The 14,672-nt window shown below is 53.2% G+C and overlaps 1 protein-coding gene across 3 annotated transcripts; it reads right to left on the bottom strand.

Annotated features, from left to right (window-relative positions):
- Positions 1 to 714: 714 nt before the first annotated feature.
- ZBTB32 (zinc finger and BTB domain containing 32) lies at positions 715 to 13,317 on the bottom strand. Of its 3 annotated transcripts, none has more exons than XM_025367850.1 (7): positions 13,181 to 13,317; positions 4,703 to 4,819; positions 2,234 to 2,278; positions 1,911 to 1,984; positions 1,734 to 1,802; positions 1,444 to 1,608; positions 715 to 1,266 (listed from the first exon to the last, which is right to left on the bottom strand). In XM_025367850.1, the coding sequence occupies exons 2-7, from the start codon at positions 4,705 to 4,707 to the stop codon at positions 992 to 994; spliced, it is 633 nt and encodes a 210-aa protein (XP_025223635.1). In that variant the 5' UTR covers positions 4,708 to 4,819; positions 13,181 to 13,317; the 3' UTR covers positions 715 to 991. The 3 variants fall into 3 exon arrangements, with proteins under 3 accessions (XP_025223635.1, XP_025223634.1, XP_025223636.1); XM_025367849.1 differs by having other exon boundaries at positions 2,234 to 3,217; XM_025367851.1 differs by lacking the exon at positions 1,911 to 1,984.
- Between the last annotated feature and the right edge of the window lie 1,355 nt (positions 13,318 to 14,672).

The raw sequence follows: 14,672 nt of genomic DNA on the forward strand, positions 1-14,672 counted from the left end.
AATGTAGTCTGGACGCCTCGCTTCTTCCGCCGGCAGCCAAGGCGCGAGGGCTGGGACTGCTGGGTTCCCGGCCAGGACCCGGAAAGCGGGTTGCCGGGTCTCCGGGAGGTGTGGTCCTAGCCCCAGGCTCCTCCCATTGTTCTTGGCGAGGCCGGCGGCCCGCGTGGACTACCACTCCCAGGGTGCCGCGGGCTCGGGCCCCGGGACCCCCGAGGCCCTGGGAAATGCAGTTCGCGGCTGCAGGAGGCGTGGGCTGGAGAAGGAGCGGTGGAAGGCATAGTCAGTCTCCGTTCCGGGCGCGATCCGGCGGCGGTTCGGCACGGCCTGGAGGGAAGACGCCGGAGAGGCCGCGGTCTCGGGGTCTGTGTGCTCCCGGAGAGAAGGCGGGTGGCCGAAAGCAGGGTCGGAGCACACGTTCCTCTCTCGCTCGGGCCGAGCGCTCCCAGATCAGACTCCGCGCGCCGTGGATTGCAGTGGAAGGGGCGAGTGACTTGCGGTCGCACAGCCCCCACCAGCCTAGGACCGGCATGCCGCGAGGTGTGCCCGGACACCAAGCCCTCGCGGCCGGCTGCCTCCTGGGGAGGACTGGGAGCCTCGGGGGTGGAGGAAGTGTCCACCCCGCTGGACGGCGGACGCAGGACCACCAGGGGCCGCTACAGGACAAGGGGCGTGGGCGGGGGTGTGCACAGACTAAACTTGGCTTTCTAGTCCTGAAGGGAGAGCACAGGAAATTCTTTATTATGGTGATGAGATCGACAATCCCCCCCCCACTACTGTTAACCTTCGCTTCTGCACACTTCAGTGCCCTCACCCTGTAGGGCTCGCTGGCCTGGGCTTCTGCGACCCGCGATCGTCCAGGAGAGGGCACTCGGTGCCCTTTCTGGGGCGGAATTTGCTAGGCCGCCGTAGCAGCGGTGCCAGGTCAGAAGCCGAGCCGGCCCGCTTTTCGTTCTTTAATTGGACTCTTGACTAAGACGCTACCGACACCCCGTCAGGTGGTGGAGGAAGAAGGACAACAGGGAGAGGTCGAGGGCCGAGACGGCCTCGAGGAGGAGTAGAGGAAGGTGGAGCGGATGGTCCATCCTGGCGGGAGTTGGCTGGGCGAGTGACCGCGCATGTGCGCCTGCATGGAGGCCACGCTGGGACAGCCGGCCCCGCACAGGGGGCAGCGGTACGGAGCGGCCCCGTGAGTCCGCAGATGCTTGGTCATGGCCGAGAAGTCCCGGGAGCGCTGAGGACAAAGGCTACAGGAGAAGGGCTTCTCTCCTAGAGCGGTCGGAAGGGGAGGCGGGTGAAGGAAGGAAGCGGGCGAAAGCTGGCCAAGTTAGGGGTGGATCGGGCCACGGGGTGAGGGGATTGCGCGGGAACCGGACACGCAGGTGGAGACTCAGGAGCGGAGTTGGGAAGAAAGCCGACAGTTCACACAGGGCGGGGCGCCCATACCTGTGTGGACTCGGTAGTGCGTCTCCATTTGATGCTTGAGTGAAAACCTCTTTCCACAGACAGAGCACGCATAGGGCCGAGACCGAGCAGGAGGGGCCGGGGGAGGGTGCGGGCGAGGTGGGCAGCCTGCCTTGTCCTCATGACCCGCACAGGTTGCAAGTGCACCTGTGAGGACAGAGAAGGCAAAGGAGGGCAGGGCCAGGAATCCCAGCGTCAACTCACTGTACCATTCAGGCAGGAAATCAAGGGCTACAGTGGGGCTGAGGCACGAGTGCCCCGGCCCGACTCACCTGTGTGCCCCTGATGAGACTCTTCCATCTCCCCAGGGCTGAGCTGTGCGGGGCCCTTGGGGAGGGAACCTGGAGAGAACAGTGGGCGGTAGGGGCCCTGCTCGGGCTGGACTCCTGGAGCCCCACCCCAGAGAAGGCACCGTGTTACAGGTGTATGCAGGGCATCGAGGGGCTTACCTGGGGTGGGGCTGGAGGAGGCCAACTGGTTCTGACTCCAGAGCCCTTTGGGGGCATTAAGGGACAGTGGGATCCTGGGATAGGGTGGGGAAGTGTTACAGCTTTGACTAAACCTGAGAGCCTGCCCTCTTCCTGAAGAGGGGGCGTCCCAAGTCCTCTCCCCGGGGCTGGGCTTTGGCATGCCCTGTGGCGGCAGCTTCTTGTCTCATCCCCAGCTCAGGAACTGTGCAGTAGAGATGCGGTGCCTTTCCACTCAGCAGGGCTGCCCCTCCTGGGCCACACCCTCCCAGCCTGGAGGCCGGGAACTAGGCCCCTCCACTCACCTCTGGTCCCGCCAGACCTCCTGCCAGGCTCCAGTGGTGGGAGTGCTATGGTAGAAGGGAATACCATATCCGGGTGGCATCAGCAGGATGCTCCACAGGGCAGGCTGGCCCCCCACCAACCAAGGGGCCTCAGCCCACAAGGGCCTGGGGGTGACGCTGGTTTGCAGGGAGCCTGCTGGGGGAAGGGAGCCAGGGAGCTCGCGCAGACTTTCCTCAGAGCCCCCCGGATTCTCCCTCAACCACATGAGCACTCCATTCTTCCCATCTGCTCCCCTTTGGCCAACAGGGGCTTGGAGGCGTTTCTCCTTTGACCTGGTCTGTTCCCTCTGAGCCTCCTGTGTTGCTCCTGCCATCTCGGGGCTGCCTCTTGGTGCCGAGTGCTTGTGCAACATCTCCTGTTCTCTCCCACCAGTTCTAGAAACCTGCTCTGGTTTCTGCTTCTCTCCAGGGTCCCCCAGTTCTCTCTCAGGATTCCTTGAGGGTTTCTCTGGCTCCTCCTGATGTTTCTTCAGGACTGGATCTGGCTCTTTAGCCCTGTCCGCTCGAGCCCTCCAGCATGCCTCTTCCAGGGACTGCACTCCCAAGGCCCTGGCCGCCTCCTCAAGGGGCCTTAGCTCCCCAGGCTGCAGCTCTACACTCTCCCCATACACAAAGTGCAGGAGCTGGGCAAAGGTAGAAGGGCTGATGCCTTCTCCCAGAGCCCACTGGCCCCTGCGGCCCAGCTGCTGGCTGACACCTGCTAGCACCAGGCTGTGGGCGGGGAACTGCTGGCTCCCTACAGTGATCAGAGTATCACATAGTGCTGGCCGGAGCCTGGCTGCTAGCTGTACCAGCCGATCAGAGCCATAGGGGCTGGGCAGTCTTATGGGGAGCAGGGACATTGTGCCTTGCTTGGGTACCAATCTCAGAGGCTCTAAGAGAAAGGCCACAGTGTGAGGTCCATGGTTGAAAGGGGAGGGAGGAACATCTCATCTCATTTCAAGCCTGTGGATGTGAGGGGAGAGAGTGTGAGTTGCTGGTCCTAGATCAGAGCCCTCTGTCCTGAGTGAGCAAATAAAGTAACCCAAGAGAGGATTGGAGCTTATCCAGAATCATAGCAGGTAGGCATGGTGGCGAGAGAATGGAAATCAGACCAAATTCAGGACTTAAAGAGCAAGGGCCAGTCAGTTAACAGAAATAGCTAGTAGTGGGTTTTAAGACAGGCATGTGGGAAGTCTTCCAGTTAGCAGTCTCTGACGTAAAAGATATCAGATACTGCCACTTCTGCTTCTCCAAGCCCCTGTGCAGGGAAACACCTCTGCGCAAGCCAGGCTTTCTTCAGTACAGACGAGGATCACCACAAAACCCAGCCAACCCTGGCACTAAGGGATGGAGCATGACACAATTTCACGGGAGAGCTTAGAAAGCTAGTGGGTCCTCCCCCAAAAGCCCATTGTGCCTGAAAGGCAGAGAGGGCAGCATGATAGGGATCCTGGCTGCAGGAACGCAGACGCTAAGGCATCCGGCAGTCATCACTGTGAAGCTGAAGCTTCTAGAACATGTCCTCAGGGAAGGAACCAGACATTCCCATCCAGAGAATGAGGAGAGCAGGTGCAGAAGCCACAGGAGTGGAGGCTCCTGACCCATTGATAGAGACAGGTTTTGGAGAATGGACCCCTGAGGAGATGGGAGGAAGGGACATGGGGACTGGAGACAGGGAGGCTGTTTCCTCTCAAGATTCGGGTAAGGAGATGGTTTAATTTGTTTTTCATAAGGCAAAAAGTGAAGAATAGAAAGCACCCAACCAGGCAGGAGTTTCTCACACATCAAAACCACCACACTGGCTTTTAAAAACAGAGCTGGGAACCCAGATACGAAGAGAACCAGAACCTCAGTGTCTTAGCACCCAGCAGGCAGAGTCCTAGGTGCAGGCTCCCTGTGAGCAAGGGCCCTTGGGGTTGGGAGGGCCACACTTGGACACCTCAGGGAGAGGGCTCCAGGTTGGCAGGGAGGGGACAGAAAGAGTTGTGATGGGAAGAAGGCCTCAGCTGGGCAGAGGCCATCACTCACCGCTTGTAGCTTCTTCCAGGACACCGCATGCTCTGAACTACTGTTGGGGCTCCTGGGGCCCCCCCTGGAGCTAGCCCCGCCCCTGACCTCACAGGCCTCCATTGGATGTCCCAAGTATCAGTCTTCCACAGTCCCCCCGAGAGGGTGTGGTTTTCTAACCCTGCCTCTGCCTTCTGCCTGCAGGAGAGACCACCCCTCTACCTCCAGAACACACACGTTCTGCCCCTAGCCTCCTGTCTCCTCACTTTGTGTGTGAACTCCTAGAGTCAAAGCAGTGTATCTGTGACAGCAAGGACCTTGGAATAATCAACCCTGCCTCTGAGTTTCATCTCTGCCATTTACTAGTTGAGTCATCTTGGGCAAGTCACTTCTCTGGGCCTCAGTAACCTCATTCATGAAATAGGGATAATATCTGCTTACCTCATTTGGAGGTGGGGGTGAAGATGAAATGACGTGACGAATATGAGCGTGGTTTGTAAGTACACAGTAGCATTCAGTGGTATGGTCGTTTCTTAGAGATGACGGCAGAGCTTACAGCTGCGGAAGTAAAAAGGACTGAAACATTTGGATCCCAAGAATAGACTGGAGGAGCCAGAAGCCAGCTTCCTCCCTCTGCCTGACTTGGTACTGGGAAACCTCATTTGCTGGCTGGGAATGACCTGGGGGCTGGATGTGTGAGTGACTCAGATCCTCCCATCAAGCTCTGAAAGGGGCAACCCCAGGAAGGACCTGTGGTGGTCTTCGAAGAGAAAAACCTTTTCTTGGGCTGATGACAAATGACATTTCTCTGAAATCAGGACTTGGGTTTCTTTCACTTCCTGCCCAAGGGGTCAAGGTCCCCGGAGGTTTCCCCTCTTTTCACACTTTAGAACTCTTTAATCTGGGGAAGGGATGAAGTCTGAAAGGCTCAAGTTTCTTTTTCTGTTTCTTATTATTCTATTATCCCTGATCCTATAGCAAAATTTTCATTTATCCAATAAATATTGATGACATATTTATTTTGAGACGGGGTCTTGCTCTGTTGCCCAGTGGTACGATCACGGCTCACTGCAGCCTTAGCTTCCTGGGCTCATGTGATCCTCCCACCTCAGCCTCCTAAGTAGCTGGGACTACAAGTTCGAGCCTAGCTAATTTTTAATTTTTGGTAGAGACGGGGGTCTCACTATGTTACCCAGGCTGGTTTTGAACTCTTGGCTCAAATGATCCTCTGGCCTTGGCTTCCCAAAGTGCTGAGATTATAGGCATGAGCCACCGCGCCCAGCTAATAAAGCATTTATGATATGTGCCTGGTGTATCATATACACACAGTAAATTATTGGGAGATAAACAAGTCAGGTAGTCAGGTACTGGTAAGCTGCTCTGGTGACAAGGCATGGTCTGCTTCCCCATAGGCTTCTCTTTTCTTTTTTTTTTGAGACAGAGCCTGGCTCTGTCTCCCAGACTGGAGTGCAGTGGCGCAATCTCAGCTCACTGCAACCTCTGCCTCCCAGGTTCAAGCAATTCTCCTGCCTCAGCCTCCCGAGTAGCTGGGATTACAGGGGCCCGCCACCACGCCCAGCTAATTTTTGTATTTTTAGTAGAGACGGTTTCGCCACGTTAGCCGGGCTGATCTCAAATTCCTGATGTCAGGTGATCCACCCACCTCAGCCTCTCAAAGTGCTGGGATTGCGCCCGGCATCCCATAGGCTTCTCTTAAGGGAGAAGGATCTAAGAGTCCTCGTCCCCTCCCAGACCCAAATATTGTGTCTCTAAGCTCCCATTTCTCTCTTTGGCTCCAGGACCCCCAAATGTTCTGACTAGCCTCCCACTCTCTCTCTCCAGACCCACCACACCTTCCCTCCACATGGGTGCGGGCACATGTTAACCCTTCCTAGATCAGACAGGGTGTGTCAATGGGTGAGGCTGGTGGAGGGGCAACAGAGTGGGGAGAGGGGAAGATGAGTCAGAACGAAAGGGAAAATGCAAATGTGAGAGCTGTGTTCATCTGCTACTCTGAACGTTAAGTATTTTCCATTTCTGTGCTTTCTAATTCCTCACACCACCACACCCAGGGACGCATTAGACACCCATATAAAAGACACATAAAGCATCAATCCCTCTGATATGTGTGTATGCAGAGGGAAACACCCTTCCTCCAACACAGAAATACAGAGTCCCTCAAGACAAGGAAGGAGTGCGGAAAGCCCTGAAGGACTAGCCCCAGGGACAGAGGAAAGGTACAGGGGTCTGGACGATTACGTGGTCGCCCATCTAAGTATGGCCCCTTCGCTTTCCAGCCCCACATCATGTGCCTGTGACTCAGCTCCCCCGCTGGTTTGCTCATTGATGATCGAGAGAGTTGGAGACTGCTCAAAGGGCAGCATTCTGTGTAAGCCAAATGTAGTTGACAGGGAGCATCGGTGGGCTTTCGGGGAACCTAAAAGGGAGGAGGGGCAAGGGAACTCCCCTTTCAGTGAACAAAAGCCCCCAAGAATGGGGAACCCCATCTAAGGATATCCCCTTAGAGATCGCCTCCTAGAGTTATCTCCAGGGCCCTCTGCACTGCAACCCTTATGCTGATGACACCCTGAGCCCTTCTCTAGCCTTGACAGTGCAACCCAAGCCATCCTCCACTGAGCACAGATGGCAGAAGCAGAAGCAGACGGTACTTTGACTTGGAAGAGTAGGGACGCTGCTGGTGCTGTTTTGTTTTTGTTTTGAAACAGAGTCTTGTTCTGTCACCCAAGCTGGAGTGCAGTGGCGCCATCTCGGCTCGCTGCATCTTCTGCCTCTGGGTTCAAGCAATTCTTGTGCCTCCGCCTCCCAAGTAGCTGGGGTTACAGGCACGCACCATCACACCCAGCTAATTTTTGTATTTTTACTGGAGATGGGGTTTCACCATGTTGGCCAGGCTGGTCTCGAACTGCTAACCTCAGGTGGTCCACTGCTGGGATTACAGGCGTGAGCCACCGTGCCTGGTCTGTTGCTGTTCTTAAAAGGACTCCCCCTCCCTAGACTCAAAAGCCTTGCCCCTCTTCCTCTTCCTGGCTGACTCGGTAGTAATCATCTGCAGTTGTCTCTCTGGGAAGAGCAAGGAAACTACAGGTTATACGGACGCAAGCCTGTGTCCTGCCAGAGGGTAGAGTAAGTAGAGAGATTAGGTAGGGCATGGTTGGAAAGGGAGTATGTAAGAAAAGGAGATATGATATCTGCCTCTCAGTCCTTTTTAATACTTACATTACTTTTTTTTTTTTTTTTTTTTGAGAGAGAGTTTCACTCTTGTTGCCCAGGCTGGAGTGCAGTGGTGCAATCTCGGCTTACTGCAACTTCTGCCTCCTGGGTTCAAGCAATTCTCCTGCCTCAGCCTCCCAAGTAGCTGGGATTACAGGCGCCTACCACCATGCCTGACTAATTTTTTGTATTTTTATTAGAGATGGTGTTTCACCATGTTGGCCAGGCTGGTCTCAAATTCCTGATGTCAGGTGATCCACCCATCTCAGCCTCCCAAAGTGCTGGGATTACAGGCATAAGCCTACATGCCTGGCCTGATATTCGTATTACCAAATAAAATTTGAAATCTTTTTTTTTTTTTTTTTTTTTTTGAGACAGAGTCTTGCTCTATTGCCTGGGCTGGAGTGCAGTGGCACAATCTCGGCTCACTGCAACCTCCACCTCCTGGGTTCAAGTGGTTCTCCTGCCTCAGCCTTCCGAGTAGCTGGGATCACAGGCGTACATCACCACACCAGGCTAATTTTTTGTATTTTTAGTAGAGATGGGTTTCACCGTGCTGGCCAGGCTGGTCTCGAACTCCTGATCTCATGAACTGCCCGCCTTGGCGTCCCAAAATGCTGGGATTACAGGTGTGAGGCACCACGCCTGGCCTGAAATCTGGTATTTCTTATTCTTACTGATAGGCTTGACCAATGGGACACTAAGGGGAAAATGTGCAAGGGGCTCGGAGCACACCCTGGCTACAAAGTCAGAGCTTCCCAGAAATCCTTGTGTCATGAACTTCAGGCACAACCCAGCTTGATGTAACAAGGTCAACACAGCAACACAAATACCAATTCTCCTTAAATATTATAATTAAAATCAAACCATCAGAATAGACCAATGAGAGGGATGATCATTTGTTTTGTGAAAAAGTTTTCCTTCTATCTCACTTATTTTAAATATCAAGCCCTCTTCCCAAGCCAAGATGAATAACATTCAATTTAGAAAAATTATGTGAACTCGCCACTCTTCCCATGAACCCATCTCTTTCCACAAATGAAGGTGGTTAAATTCCCCACAGCATTTTATATAGATTAAGAATGATTATCCAAATCTTACATGAAGTTTAAGTATGTTCACTCTTTCACTGGGCGCAGTGGCTCACGCCTATAATCCCAACACTCTGGGAGGCCGAGGCAGGCGGGTCACCTGAAGTTGGGAGTTCAAGACCAGCCTGACCAACATGGAGAAACCCTGTCTCTACTAAAAATACAAAAAATTAGCTGGGCTTGGCGGCACATGCCTGTAATCCCAGCTACTCGGGAGGCTGAGGCAGGAGAATCGCTTCAACCTGGGAGGCGGAGGTTGCAGTGAGCCGAGATCGCGCCATTGCACTCCAGCCTGAGCAACAAGAATGAAACTCTGCCTCAAAAAAAAAAAAAAAAAAAAAAAAAGTTCAGTCTTTCTTTCCAATTAAGGACATCTAAGACTTCCAGAAAAGAGACACCACAAGGAGTGAATTAGTTCCCTTTTTCCCTTAAATTTGTGCTCTATATGTCCCAAGAAGCAGATATAGTCATACCCAGGTGAGCTGAATCTAGGTCATAGAGACCCCTTCATAGCACACCCTTTGTAGATTAACTGGGAAAAGAACTAGACTAGAAGTCAGAAAACAGGTTTCACTACATCCATTCACAGTGAATGGCCCTTCTCTTCAGCGCTCATATAGAACTAACTCTTCCAAGACCCTCAGATTCCTCACAGGGGCTGTTTCAAGACCAGTACAGAATACTAGTGTTGACTTAAACCTGGGTAAAGGGTCCCACTTGGACCTCCTCTGGCTGTATCCCTTCGCATAGGCTGAGTCAAAAGGCATCTAGAAAGTGCCTACTGGGAACTGTGAGCTCCCACCTCACTTCTGGACCGCGCTCTCAGAACTCAGCACCTGGGATTTCCTGGACCAAATGACTCTGAGGCCCCCTACACAGGACTCAACCCCAGCCTGTATTCATGAGAATGGACTCTGACTGATGTACGCACATGCTAGACCCTGATTTTGTGTAAGGGATTTGTAGACTGAGCTCGGATGTGCAGGCTAGAATGTGAGACACCTTGAAGTATGGGCCAACACCAGGCGTGGGAAGAAAAGAGGGAGTCTCTGTCATCTCGCCCGGGCCCCATAAATAATATAGGAGCCCGCTTTATTCCAATGGTTCTAAATCTCTTAGGGAGTCACCATCAGGTTGAGAGTGTCAGCCATGGGACCAACTCTTCTTTTTTTAAGACAGAGTCTCCTTCTGTCGCCCAGGCTGGAGTGCAGTGGCACGATCTTGGCTCAGTGCAACCCCTGCCTCCCAGGTTCAAGCGATTCTCCTGCCTCAGCCTCCCGAGTAGCTGGGATTACAGGCACGCACCACGACACCCGGCTAATTTTTGTATTTTTAATAGAGATGAGGTTTTACCATGTTGGCCAGGCTGGTCTCAAACTTCTGACCTCAAGTGATCCACCTGCCTTGGCCTCCCAGAGTGCAGGGATTACAGGCGTGAGCCACCCAGCCTGGGACCAACTGCTGACATTAGAAAATGGTAGACACAGGCTGGGAGCGGGGGCTCACGCCTGTAATCCCAGCACTTTGAGAGGCTGAGGTGGGCGGATCACAAGGTTAAGAGATCGAGACCATCCTGGCCAACATGGTGAAACGCTGTTTCTACTAAAAATACAAAAATTAGCTGGGCGTGGTGGCACGTGCCTGTAATTCCAGCTACTTGGAAGGCTGAGGCAGGAGAATTGCTTAAACCTGGGAGGTGGAAGTTGCAGTGAGCCGAGATTATTCCACTGCACTCCAGCCTGGTAACAGAGCAAGACTCCGTCTCAAAAAACAAACAAACAAACAAAAAAAACAAAAAAAAAAACAATAAAAAAGAAAAACAAAAAGGAAAAGAAAATAGTAGACACTCAAACCACTTGGCATACGAATGCATGACAAGACATTGACAGATTACTCTGAGCCTCATGGCTGGACAGGTTAACTATCCTCTTGCTTATTCTTTGCCCTCCCCTCCTCATAATATACATGCATACCATTAATTGTTCTTTTTTTTTTTTTTTTTTTTTTGAGACAGTCTTGCTCTGTCACCCAGCCTGGAGTGCAGTGGTGCAATCATGGCTCACTGCAGTCTCGAAATCCTGGGCTCAAGTCATTCCTCCATCTCAGCCTCCTCAGTAGCTGGGATTACAGGCATGTGCCACCATGCTTGGTGGCTGTCTGCTGAGCTGGGTTTAACTGCACACTTCACATGCCAGCACCCCCGACCGCCACTATACCATAGAGGGAATGGCCAACTGAGCTGCCCCAATATTAACTGGTTTGGGGGTTAGACTTCCTTGAAGTCCACTCATAAACCACTCCTTGCACCCTCACCCCTGGTTAAAGAACTCTGGGTGTACTGAAGGTACTCTGAAAGCATAAATACCACTGAACAGCTGAATGAAACTAGGTATCAACACCCTGTGCCATGAGTATAAAAAGATCATCAGTAAAGACAACCTGGGTGGTTTCCTTTTATTTTATGTTATTTACTTATTTATTTTTGAGACAGAGTTTTGCCCTTGTTGCCCAGGCTGGAGTGCAGTGACATGATCTCGGCTCACTGCAACCTCTGCCTTGTGGGCTCAAGTGATTCTCCTGTCTCAGGCTCCCAAGTAGCTGGGATTACAGGCATCCACCATGCCTGGCTAATTTTTTGCATTTTTAGTAGAGATGGGGTTTCACCATGTTGGCCAAGCTGGTCTTGAACTCCTGACCTCAGGTGATCCACCTGCTTTGGCCTCCCAAAGTGCTAGGATTACAGGCGTGAGCCACCACGCTCTGCCCCAACCTGGGTGATTTCCTAAAGAGTAGAGTATCTCACACACCTCTTCCTGTGCTCCACTATGACGTCATCCTCCCCATGCACCTGCCCCACACCTACAGTCTGATATCTTCATCTTCCGGGAATGATCAGAACAGGCACGGGAAAGAGTGGAACAGGGAGACTGAAAAGCTCCAGACATGACCCAATCCCAGTTCTTTTTTTTTAATTAATTTTTTTTTTTTTTTTTTTTTTTTGAGACAGAGTCTCGCTCGTGGCCCAGGCTGGAGTGCAGTGGCGCAATCTCGGCTCACTGCAAGCTCCGCTTCCCGGGCTCACGCCATTCTCCTGCCTCAGCCTCCCCAGTACCTGGGACTACAGGCGCCCGCCACCTCGCCCGGCTAGTTTTTTGTAGTTTTTAGTAGAGACGGGGTTTCACCGTGTTAGCCAGGATGGTCTCGATCTCCTGACCTCGTGATCCGCCCGTCTCGGCCTCCCAAAGTGCTGGGATTACAGGCTTGAGCCACTGCACCCGGCTTTTTTTTTTTTTTTTTTTTTTTTTTGAGACAGAGTGTTGCTCTGTTGCCCTGGCAGGAGTGCAATGGCATGATCTTGGCTCACTGCAACCTCTGCCTCCCGGGTTCAAGTGATTCTCCTGCCTCAGACTCCTGAGTAGCTGGGATTACAGGTGCCTGCCACACGCCCGGCTAATTTTTGTATTTTCAGTAGAGACAGGGTTTCACCATCTTGGTCAGGCTGGTCTCGAGCTCCTGACCTGGTGATCCGCCCACTTCAGCCTCCCAAAGTGCTGGGATTACAGGTGTGAGCCACCACGCCCGGCCACCCAATCCCAGTTCTGTACAGAGCCACCACAGGGTAATAATACTTCATCCAGGGCAAACAGCTTGGCTGAGATTCAGAACCCTTCTCCCTAGAATCTCCAGAGGATTACTGGCCTAACCTCTTGGCCACATCATCCAACTTGGACCCCATACTGGGAAATCTCCCAAGAACATCTCAACCTGGAGTCCAGAACATTCACTCCCAGCCCAGGCTGGCTCCAAAGACCCCAGAAGACCTTCAAGTGAACACTAGTTTCATCTCTTGGCCAGTGACTTTCTACGCAACTTTTTTTTTCCTTTTCTTTTTTTTTTTTCTTGAGACAGGGTCTCATTCTGTCGCCCAGGCTGGAGTGCAATGGCACAATCTCGGCTCACTGCAACCTTCACCTCCCGGGTTCAAGCTATTCTCCTGCCTCAGCTTTCTGAGTAACTGGAATTACAGACATGTGCCCCCACGCCCAGGTAATTTTTTTTGGAAACCTCGTAGAGACAGAGTTTCTCCATGTTGGCCAGGCTGGTCTCAAACTCCTGACCTCAAATGATCCACCTGCCTCAGCCTCCCAAAGTGCTGGGATTACAGGCATGAGCCACCGTGCCCAGCCCCTACGTAACCTTTGGAGATCCACAGGCCTCTCCTTTCAGTCACCAGATTCAGGCTCAGTCCAGAGACCCCTGGTAACCTCTCATTGTCCAGAGGCCATACCTAACGGTCAATGACCCCGTGCAGAGCTAAGGGCCTGCAACTTCCCCACAACACCGTTCCCACTCAGGCTGGCCTCGGGGGCCGTAGACCAACCCAGAGGGCAAGCTGGCTTGGCCTCTGCCAAACCTAGGCCTAAAGGTGGCCAGGAGGCTGCATTTCCAGCCTCTCAAAGACAGAGGAAAGCCCTAAGGGCTAAAGCCCTCAACCCGCACTTCCCAATCATCAACAGGGCCAGTCAAGCTTCCACACCCCAGCTTTGCCTAGGCCAGGCCCAAGCCCAAGAAAGTAAAGAAAAACGATGGCACTCACCGGCCCAGACCCTGTTCCTCCTTCTCTTTCAGCCTCCCATACACTCAGGATGGCTCAAGGCCGAGTGACCGTTAAAAGTGGGGAGTGGAGCGAGGCCAGGGACGCAAGGCTCCCGCACGTGGTCACTCCCGGATCCTGAGGCGGACGCTGATTGGCTGCAGCGCGGGTCGCACTCTCCCGCTCAGGCCAGCTGAGCACGCTGGGCAGCATGGGAGGCACCTAGGACAGCGCCACTCCCGCGCGTCTGTCTCTGACCTGCAGCTGATTGGCTGTGAAGGGGCAGGGCCTTGAGTCTCATTGGTCCATAGGCTTCAGGCCTCTTAGGCTGAGATTTCATTGGTTTCCAGCCGGGCTCCAGCGTTGATCGGCTTGTGTAGTCTGCCCTTTCCCACTCTCTCCATGAAGAAACTGGACCCTGATTCTCCCTCACCTGAACAGCCCTGGAGGCTCCCTCAGCAAGTGCTCCGGAGTACCACTGTCCTTTTTTTTTTTTTTTTTTTTTAATTATTTCATTTTTATTTTATGAACAGGGTCTCCCTCCGTTGCCCGTGCTGGAGTGCAATGGTGCAATCATAGTTCACTGCAGCCTGGAACTCCTGGGCTCAAGCAATCCTCCCACCTGGGCCTCCCAAAATTCTGGGACTACAGCCGTGAGACACCGTGCCTGACCTGCCTTTCTTGCTTCTCTTTTGCCTCCCTAAGTAGCTCCCATTTGCAAACCCTGTCACCTTTCTCTCGACCCTTTACCATCTGGGAAGTGTGTAGGGGTGTGTAGGCTGCCGCCACACCTGATTGGCCTGGAGGCCCATAAGAGCAAGCCAAGGCCAGGCACTGTGTCTCATGCCGGTAATCCCAGCGCTTTGAGAGGTCGAGGTGGTAGTAGGATCCCTTGAGCCCAGGAGGTCGAGGCTGCAGTGAGCTATGATCACATCACTGCACTGCAGCCTGGGTGACACAGTGAGACCCTGTCTCTAATAAATAAATAAAAATAAAATAAAAGAGCCAGCCAGGCAGGGCGCGGTGGCTCACGCCTGTAATCCCAGCACTTTGAGAGCCCGAGGCGGGCGGATCATCTGGGGTCAGGAGTTCGAGAACAGCATGACCAACATGGTGAAACCCCGTCTCTACTAAAAATACAAAAATTAGCTGAGCGTGGTGGCGGGCACCTGTAATTCCAGCTACTCGGGAGCCTGAGACAGGAGAATCGCTTGAACCCCGGGATTGCAGGCAGCCGAGATCGCGCCACTGCACTCCGCCTGGGAGACAGAGCGAGACTCCGTCTCAAAAAAAAAAAAAAAAAAAAAAAAAAAAAAAAAAAAGCCAGGCTTCAGTGTCTGTGGACAGCTCCCTTTTCTCTCCTCTTGTCCCACTCCACCACGATTGCTGGCACAGCTCACTCTGCCTCGCCTGGACGTGTACAGAGACAAGGAAGACACAAGAGGGGGCAGTACCTTGCCCCGTGATTGGCAGTGTGACACTCGCACTTCCAATT

The sequence above is a fragment of the Theropithecus gelada genome, chromosome 19 (assembly GCF_003255815.1).
Source record: "Theropithecus gelada isolate Dixy chromosome 19, Tgel_1.0, whole genome shotgun sequence".
In the NCBI taxonomy this organism is placed as follows: Eukaryota; Metazoa; Chordata; class Mammalia; order Primates; family Cercopithecidae; genus Theropithecus; species Theropithecus gelada.